Source organism: Sorghum bicolor, chromosome 4 (assembly GCF_000003195.3).
Source record: "Sorghum bicolor cultivar BTx623 chromosome 4, Sorghum_bicolor_NCBIv3, whole genome shotgun sequence".
Lineage (NCBI taxonomy): Eukaryota > Viridiplantae > Streptophyta > Magnoliopsida > Poales > Poaceae > Sorghum > Sorghum bicolor.
Window position 1 is genome coordinate 49,236,596 of NC_012873.2, and position 16,737 is coordinate 49,253,332.

The following is a 16,737-nucleotide window of genomic DNA, read 5'->3' on the forward strand; positions in this document are numbered from 1 at the left end:
GGCATAATGTGTATTTGCAGAACAGTAATTTCACCATTCTAGGGCAAAAAAGGCCAATTTATGCATGTTGTTGATCAGTGTATGATACATTCCATGCCGTTCGAACGCGGTGTTGTTAGTCCAGTGACCAAAAATTCTTCAAAGAATCCAACAAACTGCACTGTGACCCCGAAAAAATGTAGCCAGTAGGGTTGTTTCTTTCTCGTGGAGATGAGGTCGTGTTTTGTCTTAGTAAAAGGTGCGTGTGTTTTTCTAAGAGATTAGGGGTGTGGGTATGTGTTGTAAGGGCTCTTGCTCCTTTTTTTCTTCTTAATACAAAGATACATAGCTCGTGTTTGAGAAAAAAAAACCCAAAAAAATGGGTAAGCTAAATGCTGAGTAGAATCAGCAACTGCATACAACTACGGCTGATGCTTCAGGCCAACATCGAGGATCCAACAATGATAATGATGTCTAGTGAATTTGCAGTTATCCACAGATTGGTAATCTCGTATTGGATTACAAAATAATTGAGATACAGACGTTTCAGTAGTAGACAGTGGTACCTTATCAGTATCGCTAAAGGTTCAATTATCACCAGATATCTTGAGAGCACAATATGTGGATGGTGTTGTTCACTGCTATTCTGCTTAACATCGAACATGGTTGTCGATGACGATACAACTCATTTATGTTCCTCTTTTTCTTTTTGCAACTCTTTCGCCGGATGAATGGAAATAATAATGAGAACAAAAAAGGGGAAAAGGTACAATATATTTAAGTCTCTCATAAATGATCAAGTTGCAAGACGGGCCCTGAAGATGCCAACTGTTTCACCATCGCACTAACTGTCGGTAAGGGTACGCTTGGATGTACTGATGTACAGAACTGCATTCAGATTTCAGAAGACTGCTATCAGAATTTGCACGGGCCTTGTTTAATTCAACAAAAAAACAAAAACTTTTCAAGATTCTTCGTCACATCTAATCTTGCGGCACATGTATGGAGCATTAAATATAGACGAAAACAAAAACTAATAACACAATTTGCCTGTAAATCACAAGATGAATCTTAGACAATAATTGCCAAATAAAAACAAAGTGCTACAGTATCAAAAAAATTTCAGAACTAAACAAGACCATAAATCTCAAAATATCCACATCGTATTATACGTACCAGATCTCAAAATATCCACATTGTATTATACGTACCATTATTTCCTCTCATGAAGGCATCACCGTATTTATTCTTTAGCTGACCATTGACGTATTCTTCAGTTTGCTCCATCGCAATGTTCATGTATCCATCAAGACATGCCAGAATACCTGATTAGGATCAGGAAAACTCCACTAGTGTGATTGAACAAGCAATTGGTTTGACAAATTCGTTTTTCAGTTATTCATGCAATAGAAATAGAAACAGAGAGAAAAATATTCTTCAGCATGTAAGTAGGCCTCGTCCGTAAATATGAGCACTGATTATTGGTCACCAAGAGTATCAAAGTGGAGAAATTGGAAATGGATCTTCCAGCAAATTCAACACTATTTGACATAACAGATACACTAGCAACATGGAATCACAAATTCTGTAGACATCCGGTGTACTTTATTTTAAAAGGAATAAGGAAATTCTTCTTCATACAAATGACATAGATTCTAGGTTGGTCTCTTTTTTTTGAAGAATATAAGAAACTAAAGGTAGGCCAAATATTCACCACAAGGGTATACAAACATGTAGTAGCAAGGAAACTAATGTTTAATAACAGGACTAACAACTAGCAACTGCATATGGACATGTACCAACATATTCAGAGAAACCCCAACCATATCATCACAGCATCAATCTTTTTGTTTAAGGGCAGGAATCAGATCAGAATGAAAGTGAAATTTCGAAGTATAACACTACCATGTGGCTTATCTTTTGAAGAAAGGCTAGAAAATATAGCCCGTAGGGACTGCATACACAATTTTGTTGGCTCGTCCAGGCCATAAACCAAACACACCATTAATATCTATTACAGGACACTAAATACTCACAACGAAAAACATACTGATAATCGTAACTACAGAAAACCACACCTATCTGACTATCCAAAATCACAACTTCCACAGGAATATCTCACCTCTCCACTGTCCCCTTAATCATAATCCTTGTAGAGCACCGCGCAATTATCTCTGAAGTCATAATACACCTAAACCCTAAACCCTAATCCATAATGCTAACAGCACAGGACAGGACACAATCGTATGCATAACCAGGCTTAAAACCCTACATGGGATTTGTTCAAAAGCCAAATCTACAGATGATTCCTATGTTTTAATTCAATGTATGAATCTGACTAACCACGTTGAAATCACTGCAGCACCAAAATTCTCATGGCAATCACAATGTCGTATTCTATCCAGGTTAGTTGCTCTTGTTTTTTTTAACACCTATCACATCGAATGTTTGGACACATGCATGGAGTACTAAATATAAACTATTTATGAAACTAAAAACACAGCTAGAGAATAATTTGCGAGACGAATCTTTTAAGCCTAATTAGTTTATAATTGGACACTAATTGCCAAATAAAACGAAAATGCTATAGCACATACTTTAACGCCTCTAACCAACACCCCTTTATCTTTATAAGGAACAATAAACAGAATTTGCCCCACTGTTCTAAATCACCTAATAATATCCCCAGCTAAAAACAATAAAGGTTTCCTAGAATTAAGACAAGCATGACTGTTCCTCCAGGAGGGTTTGGAACATTGTTGCAGTCTTGCAGATACGGGCGAAGGGTGAGAAACAGAGCGGAGGGCTGGAGGTGACCTCGGTAGTCGACGCCGGAGTTGAGCTTGACAACGACGGGGCGGCCCCTGATGGACTTGAGGAAGTCCGATGGCGTCTTCACCGTCCCGCCGGCGCCCGAGGCGGGCCTGTCGCTGCCGCCGCCGCCGCTGCTCATCTTGCGCGCTGTGCCCCCGGCGGTGTCCCTGTGTTGCGGATCGCGGGTGGGCCAGGTGGATGCGAGGGCGACCCGTTTGGACTCCGGCCGGAGCCGCCGGATCCCTGGTCGGTGTCAGTGCCGTTTACTCTGGGCCCCACGTGTCAGTACCGTCTGTAGATGACAACAACCCGTCGTCCACAGTCATGTCCAAAATATCCTTTCTTCTTTTTTTTCGATTCGGATATCTATCTTCCTTTTTTTTCCAAAAATCTTCTTGACGCACCAGCGCGCACGTTTGTGGTAAACGCCGACACGTCGGTCCCACGTCGATAGACCCCACCGACCAGTGAGTAGCGTGTACGTATTCGGGGTGACGGACGTGTCGCCGTCGTCTTGCTAGTCCCATTCCCATCTGAGCCACACATCTCTGAACAAAAAAAAGGAGGGAGGCCTCCACGCACATCCCCCTCCGTGCCACCCGCCCCAAACCCTCGCGCCGCCTCCGAGACAGCCGCCGCAACCATGGCCACCACCGCCGCCGCCGCTGCCGCCGCGCTAGCCGGCGCCACTACCGCTGCGCCCAAGGCGAGGCGCCGGGCGCACCTCCTGGCCGCACGGCGCGCCCTCGCCGCGCCCATCAGGTGCTCAGCGGCGCCACCCGCCACGCTGACGGTGACGGCTCCCCCGGCCACCCCGCTCCGGCCGTGGGGCCCCACCGATCCCCGCAAGGGCGCCGACATCCTCGTCGAGGCTCTTGAGCGCTGCGGCGTCCGCGACGTCTTCGCCTACCCCGGCGGCGCGTCCATGGAGATCCACCAGGCACTCACCCGTTCCCCCGTCATCGCCAACCACCTCTTCCGCCACGAGCAAGGGGAGGCCTTCGCCGCCTCTGGCTTCGCGCGCTCCTCGGGCCGCGTCGGCGTCTGCGTCGCCACCTCCGGCCCCGGCGCCACCAACCTAGTCTCCGCGCTCGCCGACGCGCTGCTCGACTCCGTCCCCATGGTCGCCATCACGGGACAGGTTCCGCGGCGCATGATTGGCACCGACGCCTTCCAGGAGACGCCCATCGTCGAGGTCACCCGCTCCATCACCAAACATAACTACCTGGTCCTCGACGTCGACGACATCCCCCGCGTCGTGCAGGAGGCTTTCTTCCTCGCCTCCTCCGGTCGCCCGGGACCGGTGCTTGTCGACATCCCCAAGGACATCCAGCAGCAGATGGCCGTGCCGGTCTGGGACACGCCCATGAGTCTGCCTGGGTACATTGCGCGCCTTCCCAAGCCTCCTGCGACTGAATTGCTTGAGCAGGTGCTGCGTCTTGTTGGTGAATCAAGGCGCCCTGTTCTTTATGTTGGTGGTGGCTGCGCAGCATCTGGCGAGGAGTTGCGCCGCTTTGTGGAGATGACTGGAATCCCAGTCACAACTACTCTTATGGGCCTTGGCAATTTCCCTGGCGACGACCCACTGTCTCTGCGCATGCTTGGTATGCATGGCACGGTGTATGCAAATTATGCAGTGGATAAGGCGGATCTGTTGCTTGCATTTGGTGTGCGGTTTGATGATCGTGTGACAGGGAAGATTGAGGCTTTTGCAAGCAGGGCTAAGATTGTGCACATTGATATTGATCCCGCTGAGATTGGCAAGAACAAGCAGCCACATGTGTCCATCTGTGCAGACGTTAAGCTTGCTTTGCAGGGCATGAATGCTCTTCTGGAAGGAAGCACATCAAAGAAGAGCTTTGACTTTGGCTCATGGCAAGCTGAGTTGGATCAGCAGAAGAGAGAGTTCCCCCTTGGGTATAAAACTTTTGATGACGAGATCCAGCCACAATATGCTATTCAGGTTCTTGATGAGCTGACAAAAGGGGAGGCCATCATTGCCACAGGTGTTGGGCAGCACCAGATGTGGGCGGCACAGTACTACACTTACAAGCGGCCAAGGCAGTGGTTGTCTTCAGCTGGTCTTGGGGCTATGGGATTTGGTTTGCCGGCTGCTGCTGGCGCTGCTGTGGCCAACCCAGGTATCACTGTTGTTGACATCGACGGAGATGGTAGCTTCCTCATGAACATTCAGGAGCTAGCTATGATCCGAATTGAGAACCTCCCAGTGAAGGTCTTTGTGCTAAACAACCAGCACCTGGGGATGGTGGTGCAGTGGGAGGACAGGTTCTATAAGGCCAATAGAGCACACACATACTTGGGAAACCCAGAGAATGAAAGTGAGATATATCCAGATTTCGTGACAATTGCCAAAGGGTTCAACATTCCAGCAGTCCGTGTGACAAAGAAGAGCGAAGTCCATGCAGCAATCAAGAAGATGCTTGAGACTCCAGGGCCATACCTCTTGGATATAATCGTCCCGCACCAGGAGCATGTGTTGCCTATGATCCCTAGTGGTGGGGCTTTCAAGGATATGATCCTGGATGGTGATGGCAGGACTGTGTATTGATCTAAATTTCAGCATGCACATCTCCCTGCCTTTCTTTGACATGCATATGAGCTGGTACAAGGGTGATGTGTTATTTATGTGATGTTCTCCTGTGTTCTATCTTTTTGTAAGCCGTCAGCTATCTATAGTGTGCTTGTTTGATGTACTCTGTTATGGTAATCTTAAGTAGTTTCCTACCTTGTAGTGGTGTAGTCTGTTGTTTCGTGCTGGCATATCTGTCATCAGAGGTCATGTAAGTGCCTTTTGCTACAGATAAATAAGGAAATAAGCATTGCTATGCAGTGGTTCTGAATTGGCTTCTGTTACCAAATTTAGGTGTTCAACTGGTCCTTGCTTTTGTTTTAGCTCTTTTTTTCTTGTTTATTTATTTTGTTGTTAATTCCAACTCAACATAATGTGTATGTCATGTGGGGCCGTGCGTATACAAGACGCCGGCGTGCCAGAGACGTGCGGCGCGTGGCAGAGCGCGGTGACCGCGCACAGATCCGGGGGGATCAGGCAGGCCCAGCGTGGCTGAGTTATCTCTTAGGCTTAGTTGCTGTTTTATTTCCCTTAATCTTAGGAGGTTTGTTGGGCCTGAGGCCAATATATTGTACTCGGTGAACAATTAGATGGATTAAGCAGAAAGTTATTCCTAATCCTATCTCTCTCTCTCTCCCAATATCATTAAGCCTGCGGCGGAGGGGTAAACCTCGCCAGAGAAGACGGATCGCGGCTACGAACTACGTAGCCGAGGTCCTGCTACCCAGGAGTTTGAGGCCCTATGGAAGGATGCACATTTGCGCATGAAAGGGCTACTTATATCCAATTTCTTCTTATAAGGCCTTGTTTAGTTTCTATCCAAAAACTTTCCACCCATCCCAAATGTTTGGACACATACATGAAGCATTAAATATAGATAAAAATAATAATTAGTTACACAGTTCGCATATATTTTACGAGACGAATCTTTTAAGTCCATGATTGAATACTAATTGCTATAGTTACGAATATGCAAAAACTTTTCTTTTCACGAACTAAATAAACTTAAGTATGTTCTATCATGTGCACTCAAATCGGCTAATTGTGTTATTTGCCGTTACAATTCGTTCAATCCTGGGCACTCAACTTAGGCTCAAGTTCCATTTTAACAAAATTGGCTCAAGTTTCCTCGTGTGCGGACGCAATGCACGCGAAACGCTGGTCAAAGAAGCCAAACGCTTTCCACGACGCCGATGTGCCGGTGCTGAAGAAGACAGTGAGGCTTGATCGCTAAAGCTATTGTTTGTTTTGATTGATTGTCAATCCAGTTCCCGAAGACATGGATCAAACGTCACAACTTCTGAAAAAGTTTCATTTCCATCTCCCTCCACCACATATATTTTGCTATTAGCAAGACTTCTTGGGCCTCTGGTATTCTATCCACTCGTTATTCCTTGAGCTATAGCATTCCACTATCAAAAGAAAATAACCGGATAGCAGTAAATACAAGCCACAAAAAATGAAAAGGCCATGCAATAGCCACCTAGAATCAAAATGCTTTCCTTCCCAAGTTGGATCTAGCAAAAGCTTTTGATCACCTGGAATAGAATTTTATTGCCATTGCTCTCCTACATCAAGGGTATCGTGGTCATTTCATCAACCTCATAACAACCTGTATATCCACTCACATATTCTCGATCCATGTCGATGGGCAGTCACTCCTACTCTTCGAGCGCAATGAGGTATCCACCAAAGTGTCCCTTGTCGCCTTACCTTTTTGTTATTGTAATCAATCGACTATCCAACAGGCTTTAAACTTAGATGCAAAATAGTAATCTGACAAGTATCTCTCTGGGTCTAAACTGTCCTCCTATCCACTCCATGCTTTTTGCAGATGATGTGATTCTTTGTGGCAATGCCTTCGTTGCAGAAGCTACCACCACTCATCATATTTTTTAGGAGTTCTCAGCTGCTTTGGTCCAAATTCCAAACTTCCAAAAATCAGCCACTCTTTTTAGCAAGAGAGATGGCAACAACACCAAAGATCAAATCAAATCTATCTTCTCGGTCCTTGACCTCCTACCCAACACCATGCACCAAGGACACCCCCATGATCTTCAACCATAGAGACAGAACAAAATCCTATGAGTTCATCATCAACAAATTTAGAGCCAAGCTGATCACAGTCAACGAAAATACATTAAACCATGTTGGGTGTCTCACCTACATCATTCTGTTCTTGCATCCACTCCTATAATTTTCATGTCATCTGCTCTATTCTCCAAGACTTTTGTGGAAAGGATTTATACCATTATTAGAAGATTTTGGTGGGAAGGAGTCCAAGATGGAAATTCTTCTTCTCCCATTGTCTTTCGCTCTTGGGAGGACATTTGTCAATCCAAAGAAAATGGAGGCTTGGGAATCAACAACCTTTACATTGTCAACAACAGCCTCATCACTCAAGTTACTTGGAACATAGTTACCAACAAAAATAGACAGCAAAAAGCAATGGACCTCGCTCTAATTTTTGGTCCTCTGTTCTACAAGTAAAGAAGGATCTCGAGTAAAACTTAGTTACCAAATTTACTCAGGTAAAACTTCCATCCTAGTCCAGCCGTGGTGTCCTATATTGTGAGGAGGATGAAACCTTTGTTGAATCAAATGATGGAGTGACTTGAAGCTATGTTTGAATTCTTATGTGATGAATTAGTTCAAGTCACATGCTCAAGGAAGACATGCTCAATCTATCAAGTGATGAAAGCCCACAAAGATTGCATGATCAAGAGTTGGCAAGCAAATGACAAGGAAGACAAGTTGAAGTTTAGTTGCTATCTTTTATTCTTGAGTGTAGGTATGCCACACTATCAAAAGAGATGCATCAATGCACTAATGACAAGTTAAACCTTGGTGAGAAACCTAGAGAGAGTGAAAGAGAGTTTCTATAGCCAACATGAGTTAGAGGCAGGTTTGTGCAAAACCGGCTTAGCCAACTTTGGTAGAGTAGTCGAGTTTGTCTGACTCAGCCTCCAACGACTAGTTTTTGAGAGAAAACTTTAAATAACTTCTCTTGTCCCCTTGTGCTGGTCTACTGAAGCTTTTTGCATTGTATATATGACCAAGAGCCGGTGGTTCTATCCCAGACCTCCCTTTTTGGGTGAAAGGTGATCAGAGACATAGAGTAAAGTCCTTAGTTTGGGTTAAGAGGCTTGTTGTGTGAGAAGCCTTAATGACACTAGAGAGCTTGTGTGTATTGAGAGAGTTGTCGAACCCTTGAGCACTTGGGCAAGTTTAGATTTTGGTTTGTGCATTCATTACTCTTCGAGGTTAAGCCTACAAGGTGGCTTCGGCTCAGGATGATCCTAGCTTTGACAGCATCGGTTGCTTGGTTTTTATCCCGGACCAAATGTATATATTCAATGCCATAGAACTTTCCCTCTAGCTTGTGAATTTCCTTGTAGTATGAATCCATCTTCTCGTGGGTCGTATCCCTATCCTTGTTGAGTTGGTTGATAACTAAAGCTGAATCGCCATACACTATAGGCGTTTTATGCCCAGCTCGACCGCTAGGCGCATACCATGTAGGCAAGCTTCGTATTCAGCAACATTGTTAGATATAGGGAAGTGGAGCCTAAGGACATAGCAGAGCTTATCCTTGTTTAGGGACACAAAGAAAATGCCAGCTCCGACTCCGTCGATGTTGAGTGAACCATCAAAAAACATCTGCCAATATTTGACTATTTCATGGCTAGGTGGTGCATTTAAATCAGTCCACTCTATGATGAAGTCGACAAGAGCCTGGGATTTAATGGTGGTTTGGCTCTAGAAATCCAATGAAAAGAGGCATAACTCCATTGCCCATTTTACTATCCAACCATTGGCGTCTTTGCTGCGTAGAATGTCTCCCAATGTGAAATTAGTGGTCACAACAACGTGGTGTCCGTCAAAGTAATGCCTCGATTTTCGAAAAGTGATTAGGACGACATAGAGCGGCTTCTGTATCTGAGGGTACCTGGTCTTGGATTCGTTAAGCACTTTGCTTATGAAGTAGACCGATCGCTAAACCTTGTAGGCATTGTCGGGCTCCTCGCGCTCGACCAGGAGTACCGTTGACACGACATGGTCAGTTGCTATGATGTAGAGGAACATGACCTCATTTGGTGGAGGGGCGGTAAGAACCGATGGAGAAGTTAGGAAAACCTTCAGCTGTGTAAAAGCAGCGTCAGCCTCTTCAGTCTAGAAGAACTTGTCGGATGCTTTTAACAATTTGAAGAAAGGGAGGCCCTTTTCCCCTAGTCAGGATATGATACAGCTGAGAGCAGCCATGCAACCGATGAGCTTCTATATGTCCTTGATATTTTTGGGGGCTACATATCGAGTACCACCTTAACTTTGGATGGGTTAGGGCGTATGCCATCGTGACTAACGATGTTGCCAAGTAGGATACCGAAGGGAACACCAAAAATGCACTTCTTTGGGTTAAGCTTCCATTGGTATCGATTAAGGGTCTGAAAGGTTCGATCGAGGTAGTCAATCAGGGTGTTGACTACCCTAGTTTTTATGACAACATCATCTACATAGGCCTCGATAAGGTCATCTTGTATTTCATCCTAGAGGCATTGTTGAATAGCACCCTGATATGTAGCCCCTGCGTTTTTAGCCCAAAAGACATGGTTGTATAACAATATGCGTCGAAGGAAGTGATGGAAGAGGGTTTGATCTGGTCGTTGATGTTTAGTGTGATTTGGTGATAACCAGAGTAACAGTGGAGAAAAGAAAGAAGTTTGCACCGGGCCGTAGAGTCGACCACCTCGTCGATACAAGAGAGACCTAAGGGGTCTTTAGGATAGTATTTGTTAAGATCGATGTAATCAACACACATTCTCCATTCATTATTCTTTTTCCTTACAAGTACTAGATTGGCAAGCTACTCTAGATGATAGACTTCTTTGATAAATTCGACTACTAAAAATCATGTAACTTCTGTCCTAATAGCCTCCTTCTTGTCACGAGTGAACCGTCATAGCTTCTGTTTGATGGGCCTAGCGGTCTTCGAGACATTCGAGGAGTGCTCGATCAGGTGGCAAGGTACACCGAGTATGTCTGTAGGTTTCCATGCGAACACGCTCACGTTGTGCCTCAAGAATCTGACAAGCGCATCTTCCTATTTGGGATCCAGTGTGGCTCCGATGAGAGCCATTTTTTAGGATCGTTATCGACCAGTTGAATCTCTTTGTGCTCCTTGGACTTAATGTTTTTCCTTGGAGCCTACAGTTTAGGAATCTCAAGCTTGTTGGACGAGGTTAGCCATACCTGAGATGTAGTCTTCGCCATTCAGACTGAGAGATCGTTGGCCTCAGTCACTCTTTGCAAGTATAAGCGGTGTAGACGTTCCCTCTGAGCGTAAGGATGCCCTTTTTGTTAGGCATCTTGAGCACCAGATAAGTGTAGTGCGGTACTACCATAAACTTGGTGAGTGACAGTCGGCCGAGAATAGCATGGTACGTTCCTTCAAAACCTATAAGTTAATGAACTCAGTGCGAAAGTGGTCGAGTGTGCCGGACTGGACGAGGGGTGTGATCTAGCCAAGAGGTATAGAGCTCTAGCCTCGTAGCACACCCCAGAATTGTGCCTCATAAGGTTTTAGGTCTGCTTGAGTTAGCTTGAGAGCAGGAAGGCTGCTACGAAATAAGATGTCAATAGAGCTACCGTCGTCCACGAGTACCCTTTCAAAACGGACAATGTTAATTCATGGGTTGAGGATGAGGGGAAAATGTCCTAGCTCAGGGATGGTGGCCCAGCGATCCTGTCTATTGAAAGAGATTTCACGATGAGACCAGGCAGGAAGCTTTGGATCGATGATGAGATCTCCAACGCTGCCAACATTTAAGCACGCCCTTTTGAGAAGCTTGCGTTCCTGTTTGGATTCAATAGACACTTTGCTATTGAAGATGGAGTGGATGATGTCAGTGGGATTGACATATTGATGATGAGGATTGTTGACGGTGGATAAGCTATAAAATCCACACATGAAAACACCGTCAACAGGCCGAAAATAGTGGAAGAATGGCATATCATAGGCATCTTTTATCACTAAGAGGTTCCACTTGTGCTCTAAGTATTTGAATGCAGGTACACTTACATTTGGGGGAAAATGAGCTCCTGGACCCACCAAGTTCTGGTCGGCCGACCTACACTTGGGGTGTTCCAGGTGCTGGCTCAATTCTAGGATCCTAAGGCAACACATTCAAGTCCATCTCGACCCTCAGATCACACTTGTGTTTCTGTTCAAGGGTGAACGATGGAGGTACAAGGATCCATGGACCCACCAGAAGAACCAGACCGAAGATGAACACAAGACACAATCCATGACAGATGGGGACAGCAATGGAGCAAGGCTGGTGGGCTCACCTCACCAAATCTCGGTCGGCCGACCAGCCTTTGGTGAGTCCCACCTGAAAGGATCAAGATGCCCAAGAGGGGGGGGGTGAATTGGGCTTCTTTAAAAATTTAAGCAACCTATAAGCTCCAATTCAACCCCTTGTGCCTAGTGTAACTAGAGAGCTACCGGATAAAAGTTTTACAACCTAGTTCCAATCCTATTCTAGCATGACAATTCTAGGAATGTAAAAACTCAAAGTAATTGCACAAAGTAAATGCTAGAAAGTAATGGAGGAGGGCAAGAAAATGCTCGGTGATGTTTTGTCGAGGTATCGGAGAGTCACCACTCCCCATTAGTCCTTGTTGGAGCACCCGCGCAAGGGTCTTGCTCCCCCTTGGTCTGTGCAAGGATCAAGTGCTCTCTACGGGCTGATTCTTCGACACTCCATCGCGGTGAACCGCCCAAAACCGCTCACAAGCTTGACACGAGTCACCCACAAAAACTCCGGGCGGTCTTCATGCCTCCAATCACCACCGAACCGTCTAGGTGATGGTGATCACCAAGAGTAACAAGCAAAGAACTCTCACTTGACCCAAACAAGGCACTAGAGAGTGGTGGATGCACACTTGACTCTTGGAATTCAACTAGAGAAGGATTCTCACAAGAAATCTCTCAAATCTCAATCCTCTCTAGGCTCTTGCTTCTCTCTTGCACCACAAGGTGATCCTCAACTGATCAAATGGGCAAGAGAGCTCCCATGGATGAGGTGGAGGAGTATAAATACTCCCCATCAAGTCCAAGGGCTGGCCAACCGTTATACACTGAAAACGGGAGCACCGGACGCTGTTGATGTTGCTCCGGACGCTCTGCACCGAGCGTCTGGTGACACTCAATGGCTAACTGTACTTGCTTCTGACAGGGCACTGGACGCTACCTCTGAGCGTCCGGTGACACCGCCCGGTGTGAGGGTGAACTTTCACCCTCCCTGGGTTTAGGACCGGACGCTACCCGGTGAGTCCGGTGCTAGCGTCCGGTGCCTAGGTCATCTGTAGACCTCCCTGGGTTTAGGACCGGACGCTACCCGGTGAGTCCGGTGCTAGCGTCCGGTGCCTAACCCTAAGCACCCAGTCACTCTGACTACCGTCAACCTCACCGGACGCACTCACAGAGCGTACGGTGCTAGCGTCCGGTGCCTACTTAGGCACCCAAACTTCGTCGAAACGTGATCTTTCCAAAATGAAGTTTGTTCCTCTCGATCTAAGGACTATCTCTAAGATGCCTAGTGCTAGATTTACCAAGTGTGCACCACACCTAAACCTAAAGCCTTGCCTAAGTCAAGCTACTAGATCAAAGTCTATCTTAATAGTACAGTCAAAGGAAAACAAAGTCCTAACTACTCTAAGTGCCCTTCTTCACCATATGGAACTTAGACCTAGTCTAGTCTTAACGATGTCCAACCATCCTTTAAAAACTAAAACGATTTCCACTATTAAGTAGGCATGTACGTCCTTGTCCATCGAGTACCTATTACCATGACCTAACACTAATGACTTTGCCTCTGCAAAACACACGTTAGTCATAGTAATCCACATTGTCATTAATCACCGAAACTCATTTGGGACCTAGATGCTTCTTCAATCTCCCCCTTTTTGGTGATTGATGACAATGACCTCGAGTATGAAAGAAATGAGGTTTTCAAATGACTTGGTTTCTATAAGCATGATACAATAGGAACACAAAGGGATTAGGCATGCTTATATCAACCAAGTCTACCATTCTGCATCCAAATATGTGAGATGTGTACAACAGGATATAACAACATATGGCTCATAGTAAATCGAAGTCAAAACGCGGAAGCAAAGCAATATGAGCCAAAAACATGACATCAAGATATCATAGTGAAGCACACGTCATGTCTCACAAACTAAAGTATCTCACACAAATGTGCATAAAAGTAAACATGATGCATGTAGATGAAGTAGCACACAAAATAATCGACACCCACTCTCTAGCTCCCCTAACTCTATCATACTCTAAACTCTCTCCCCCTTTGGCATCAAGCGCCAAAAACCTAAGACGAAGGAGGTGGAGGTGGAGCCGTGGAGTCCCGCGGCACGGCCTCGAACGGAGCTGCATCATCTGAACCATCTGCCGTAGACTCCAAGGAGGTAGAGTGACCCTCTAAAACTGCATGAGCTGGAGAAGCTGTCTAGGTCTGCTCTATGGGCTCTGTGGCTGTCGCAGGCTATGCTGGAGGCTCAAGTCCTGCTGAGGAGGTTGGCACTAACTCTGTAGCTGTAGCAGACGTCTCAGGAACTGTAGAGGACGGTGCTAGCTGCTCGGACGAGGCCACTAACGACGACAGGCGCTCTGTAGTGGTGACTGGCAGTGTAAAGGCTGCAGGAGCCTGCAGTGGAGAAGAAGTAGGCTGCCCAGTCAAAGCACTGTAGGAGAAAGAAATATCCTGCCCTGTCGACGAGTCCAACACAAGCTGAGAAGCGCTGGCAGACTGCGGTGTGAATCCCAAGCGCAGTGGAGTGAACTGAGGTACCTGCTCAAAACCAGAAGAGATCGCACCCTGAGAAACTTGGTGCTGAGGCGTGGAGAACGGCTGACTCTGAGCAGGTAGCTAGAGTGGAGGCTGAGACTGACTCTGAAGCCCGTTGGGCTGTAACACTGGAGTCGGGGCCTGACAAAAGAAGTGCCTGGAAGCTACACCAAATTTACCGTCCTAGCTTTCACACTCTGTAGCACCCGGTAGCACCCGAACAAAACCAGATAATACAAATCATATGTGACCTAGGAAGTCAAATCTTACATATAGCTACAAATAAGGGTAATATCAATAGACAATGCTTAATATATAACAGACTTATTATAAAAGATATAATCTTAGATAGTAAACAACGGAAAGACACTCCGTTCTTCAGGTGAAAGCTCCAAATCCATTGGGACAACTGACTGGTTGAGCACAAGCCTAAACTCTTCTCCCAACTAGCAATCTAGTACCCATCCAGGATTTTTATCCAAATAAAGAAAAATAAACAAGCATAAGTACATCTTGTACTTAACAAGTATAACATGGGGTTTATGAGGCTCAAACAGGCTAGACACAGGTTTAACTGATGTAGCTTTTAGTTGTCAGAATTTTATCATAGGAGTAGCATCAAGTTGTCAATTCCCAAAGTAAACTCATGATCAAGTAAAGTGAATAACGAATAGCATAAACAACATATTAACAACAATAATATCAATGATTCCCATTAGTGTCATTTATTTTGTATTGGTTCCAAGGCCGCTCATGATCGTGAGCACGACTGATATATCAGTTTTACACTTTGCAGAGGTTGTACACTTTCACTGTGAGTCGTGATTTACCCTTTCACCCGAGGTCACGAGTCTCCTAACCCCCTTCCTAGAGAGGTCGGCTGGATTCACTATGAAGCCTTTCAAAGGTTCGTCTAATAAGTTAGGGCCGCTTGGTTTCATTAGTCAGTCTGTGTGATTCTACCACGTAGGGAATTCATGGTCTTCTATCTCCCAATTGCGCCACACGGGTAACCTCTAACAAGCTAGAAAAAGTCTTCATACTGAGCTAAAGCCAGAGCAATGTAGCCCTCGCAGTTGTACTATATTTCCCGGTTGATCACATACAGATAAGTCCTTATGGAGAGAAACTAGAGCACCATAAGATAGCCCAATGCTCTAGCCCCCTTTACCAAAGTTGCTAAAAAGCTATCTTTTAATGTTTATTGCATATTCCATTAATCAAATTACAAGATCATGGCTTAGTGGAGCACTAGCATAAGCTACCCAATGCAAAACCCATAGGTGACAAGATGTAAGATTGAAACTAGGAAATCCATAATAAAGTGACACATGCAATATGAATTATGTGTGATTATAGTTGTTAGGAAAACAAGGATGATCTCATGCTATACTTGCCTTAAAACTCGGATCCTTTCTTTAGTTCCAGACCTTCAACGATCTGCTTCTTGATCACCACGTAAAGCTCACCGTCTATATTCAACCATCACATCAATAGCAATCATCAAGAGGCAATCATACAAAACAAACAAATCTTTAATTAGAACAATACACTAACAATAGCAAATAAAGATGAAAAGTTTGTAAAATGAATCTACGTTGCACTACGATCACACAGACATAAAGATCACACAAATTAGAGCTAAAATGGAGAAGATATGAATTTTCTAAAATTTTCTTTAGAAAAATAATTAATTAAATAGGGTCATGAAATTAAAAAATTTCAAACTGATAAAATAGTGAGACTAACATGCAGATCTCACGAATACGAATCTAAGGCAATTTGAACGGGTCAAATCGGAGTTAAAGCGAATATTTTATGATCTAAATAAAATCAGTGGCATTTTTGTAAATATCGAAAACGTATTTTGAATCAAACCATGGTGAATTATGTTTTCAAAACAGCAAAGCGTACTCCTTTCTATATGCTTTGGACCACAGGTCTTGTAACCTAAAACTGCAGGGGCTCTTTAACAAATTTGCCGGCCGAAAGGGTACCATGGGATTTGAGCTGTTGGATCGAGATTAAACGGCCTAGATTACATCTTGGGGGAGGGGAGGTCGGCTGTCGGCTAGAGCAGAGGGTGAACACGGCGGTGCCATGATCGGACCTCGTCGGCATTGGCGATTTCAGCGTTTTAGTCCACGATTCGATAAAACAAATGCACGGGAAGCAAGAGGAGCTCAAGTGGATCTCACCTAGGGCATAGTCAAAGACGAGGGGAGCTTGGAGAGGACCGGCGACGCAGGATGGCAGATCGGATGTGTTCCTGCACGTTCGGCGGCGTCAAGCGGAGGACAGAGTGCATGAAAAAGAGAAAGGAGGAGCTTGGCGACTTCGCAAAGTCAATGTGAAGCTCGGCAGAGAGCTCACGGAGGCGGAGACGCGACAGAACGAAAACTCAACCTCGGCGGTGATCTCGGCGACTACTGCGGCGTGGCTAGGATGGTGATTCGCTCTAGGATTGGGGGTAGGGAGTTCGGTGAG

General features: G+C 45.4%; 2 protein-coding genes across 2 annotated transcripts; one reads left to right on the top strand and one right to left on the bottom strand.

Annotated features, from left to right (window-relative positions):
• LOC110434907 (U6 snRNA-associated Sm-like protein LSm6) lies at nucleotides 442-3,124 on the bottom strand. Its single transcript, XM_021459852.1, has 3 exons — nucleotides 2,797-3,124; nucleotides 1,191-1,304; nucleotides 442-867 (listed from the first exon to the last, which is right to left on the bottom strand). The coding sequence occupies exons 1-3, from the start codon at nucleotides 2,930-2,932 to the stop codon at nucleotides 824-826; spliced, it is 294 nt and encodes a 97-aa protein (XP_021315527.1). The 5' UTR covers nucleotides 2,933-3,124; the 3' UTR covers nucleotides 442-823.
• LOC8056085 (acetolactate synthase 1, chloroplastic) lies at nucleotides 3,311-5,654 on the top strand. The gene has a single exon (XM_021459851.1). It carries the CDS (start codon nucleotides 3,437-3,439, stop codon nucleotides 5,360-5,362), a length of 1,926 nt encoding a protein of 641 aa, XP_021315526.1. The 5' UTR covers nucleotides 3,311-3,436; the 3' UTR covers nucleotides 5,363-5,654.

What these genes read in the sequence shown, in the direction of transcription:
- LOC110434907 (XM_021459852.1), bottom strand. Translation starts at nt 2,932, where the DNA reads ATGAGCAGCGGCGGCGGCGGCAGCGACAGGCCCGCCTCGGGCGCCGGC. An exon ending in CTCCGGCGTCGACTACCGAG is followed by an intron (nt 1,305 to 2,796) that starts GTCACCTCCAGC and finishes GATCCTAATCAG; the next exon opens with GTATTCTGGCATGTCTTGAT. An exon ending in CTTCATGAGAGGAAATAATG is followed by an intron (nt 868 to 1,190) that starts GTACGTATAATA and finishes ATCTGAATGCAG; the next exon opens with TTCTGTACATCAGTACATCC.
- LOC8056085 (XM_021459851.1), top strand. Translation starts at nt 3,437, where the DNA reads ATGGCCACCACCGCCGCCGCCGCTGCCGCCGCGCTAGCCGGCGCCACT.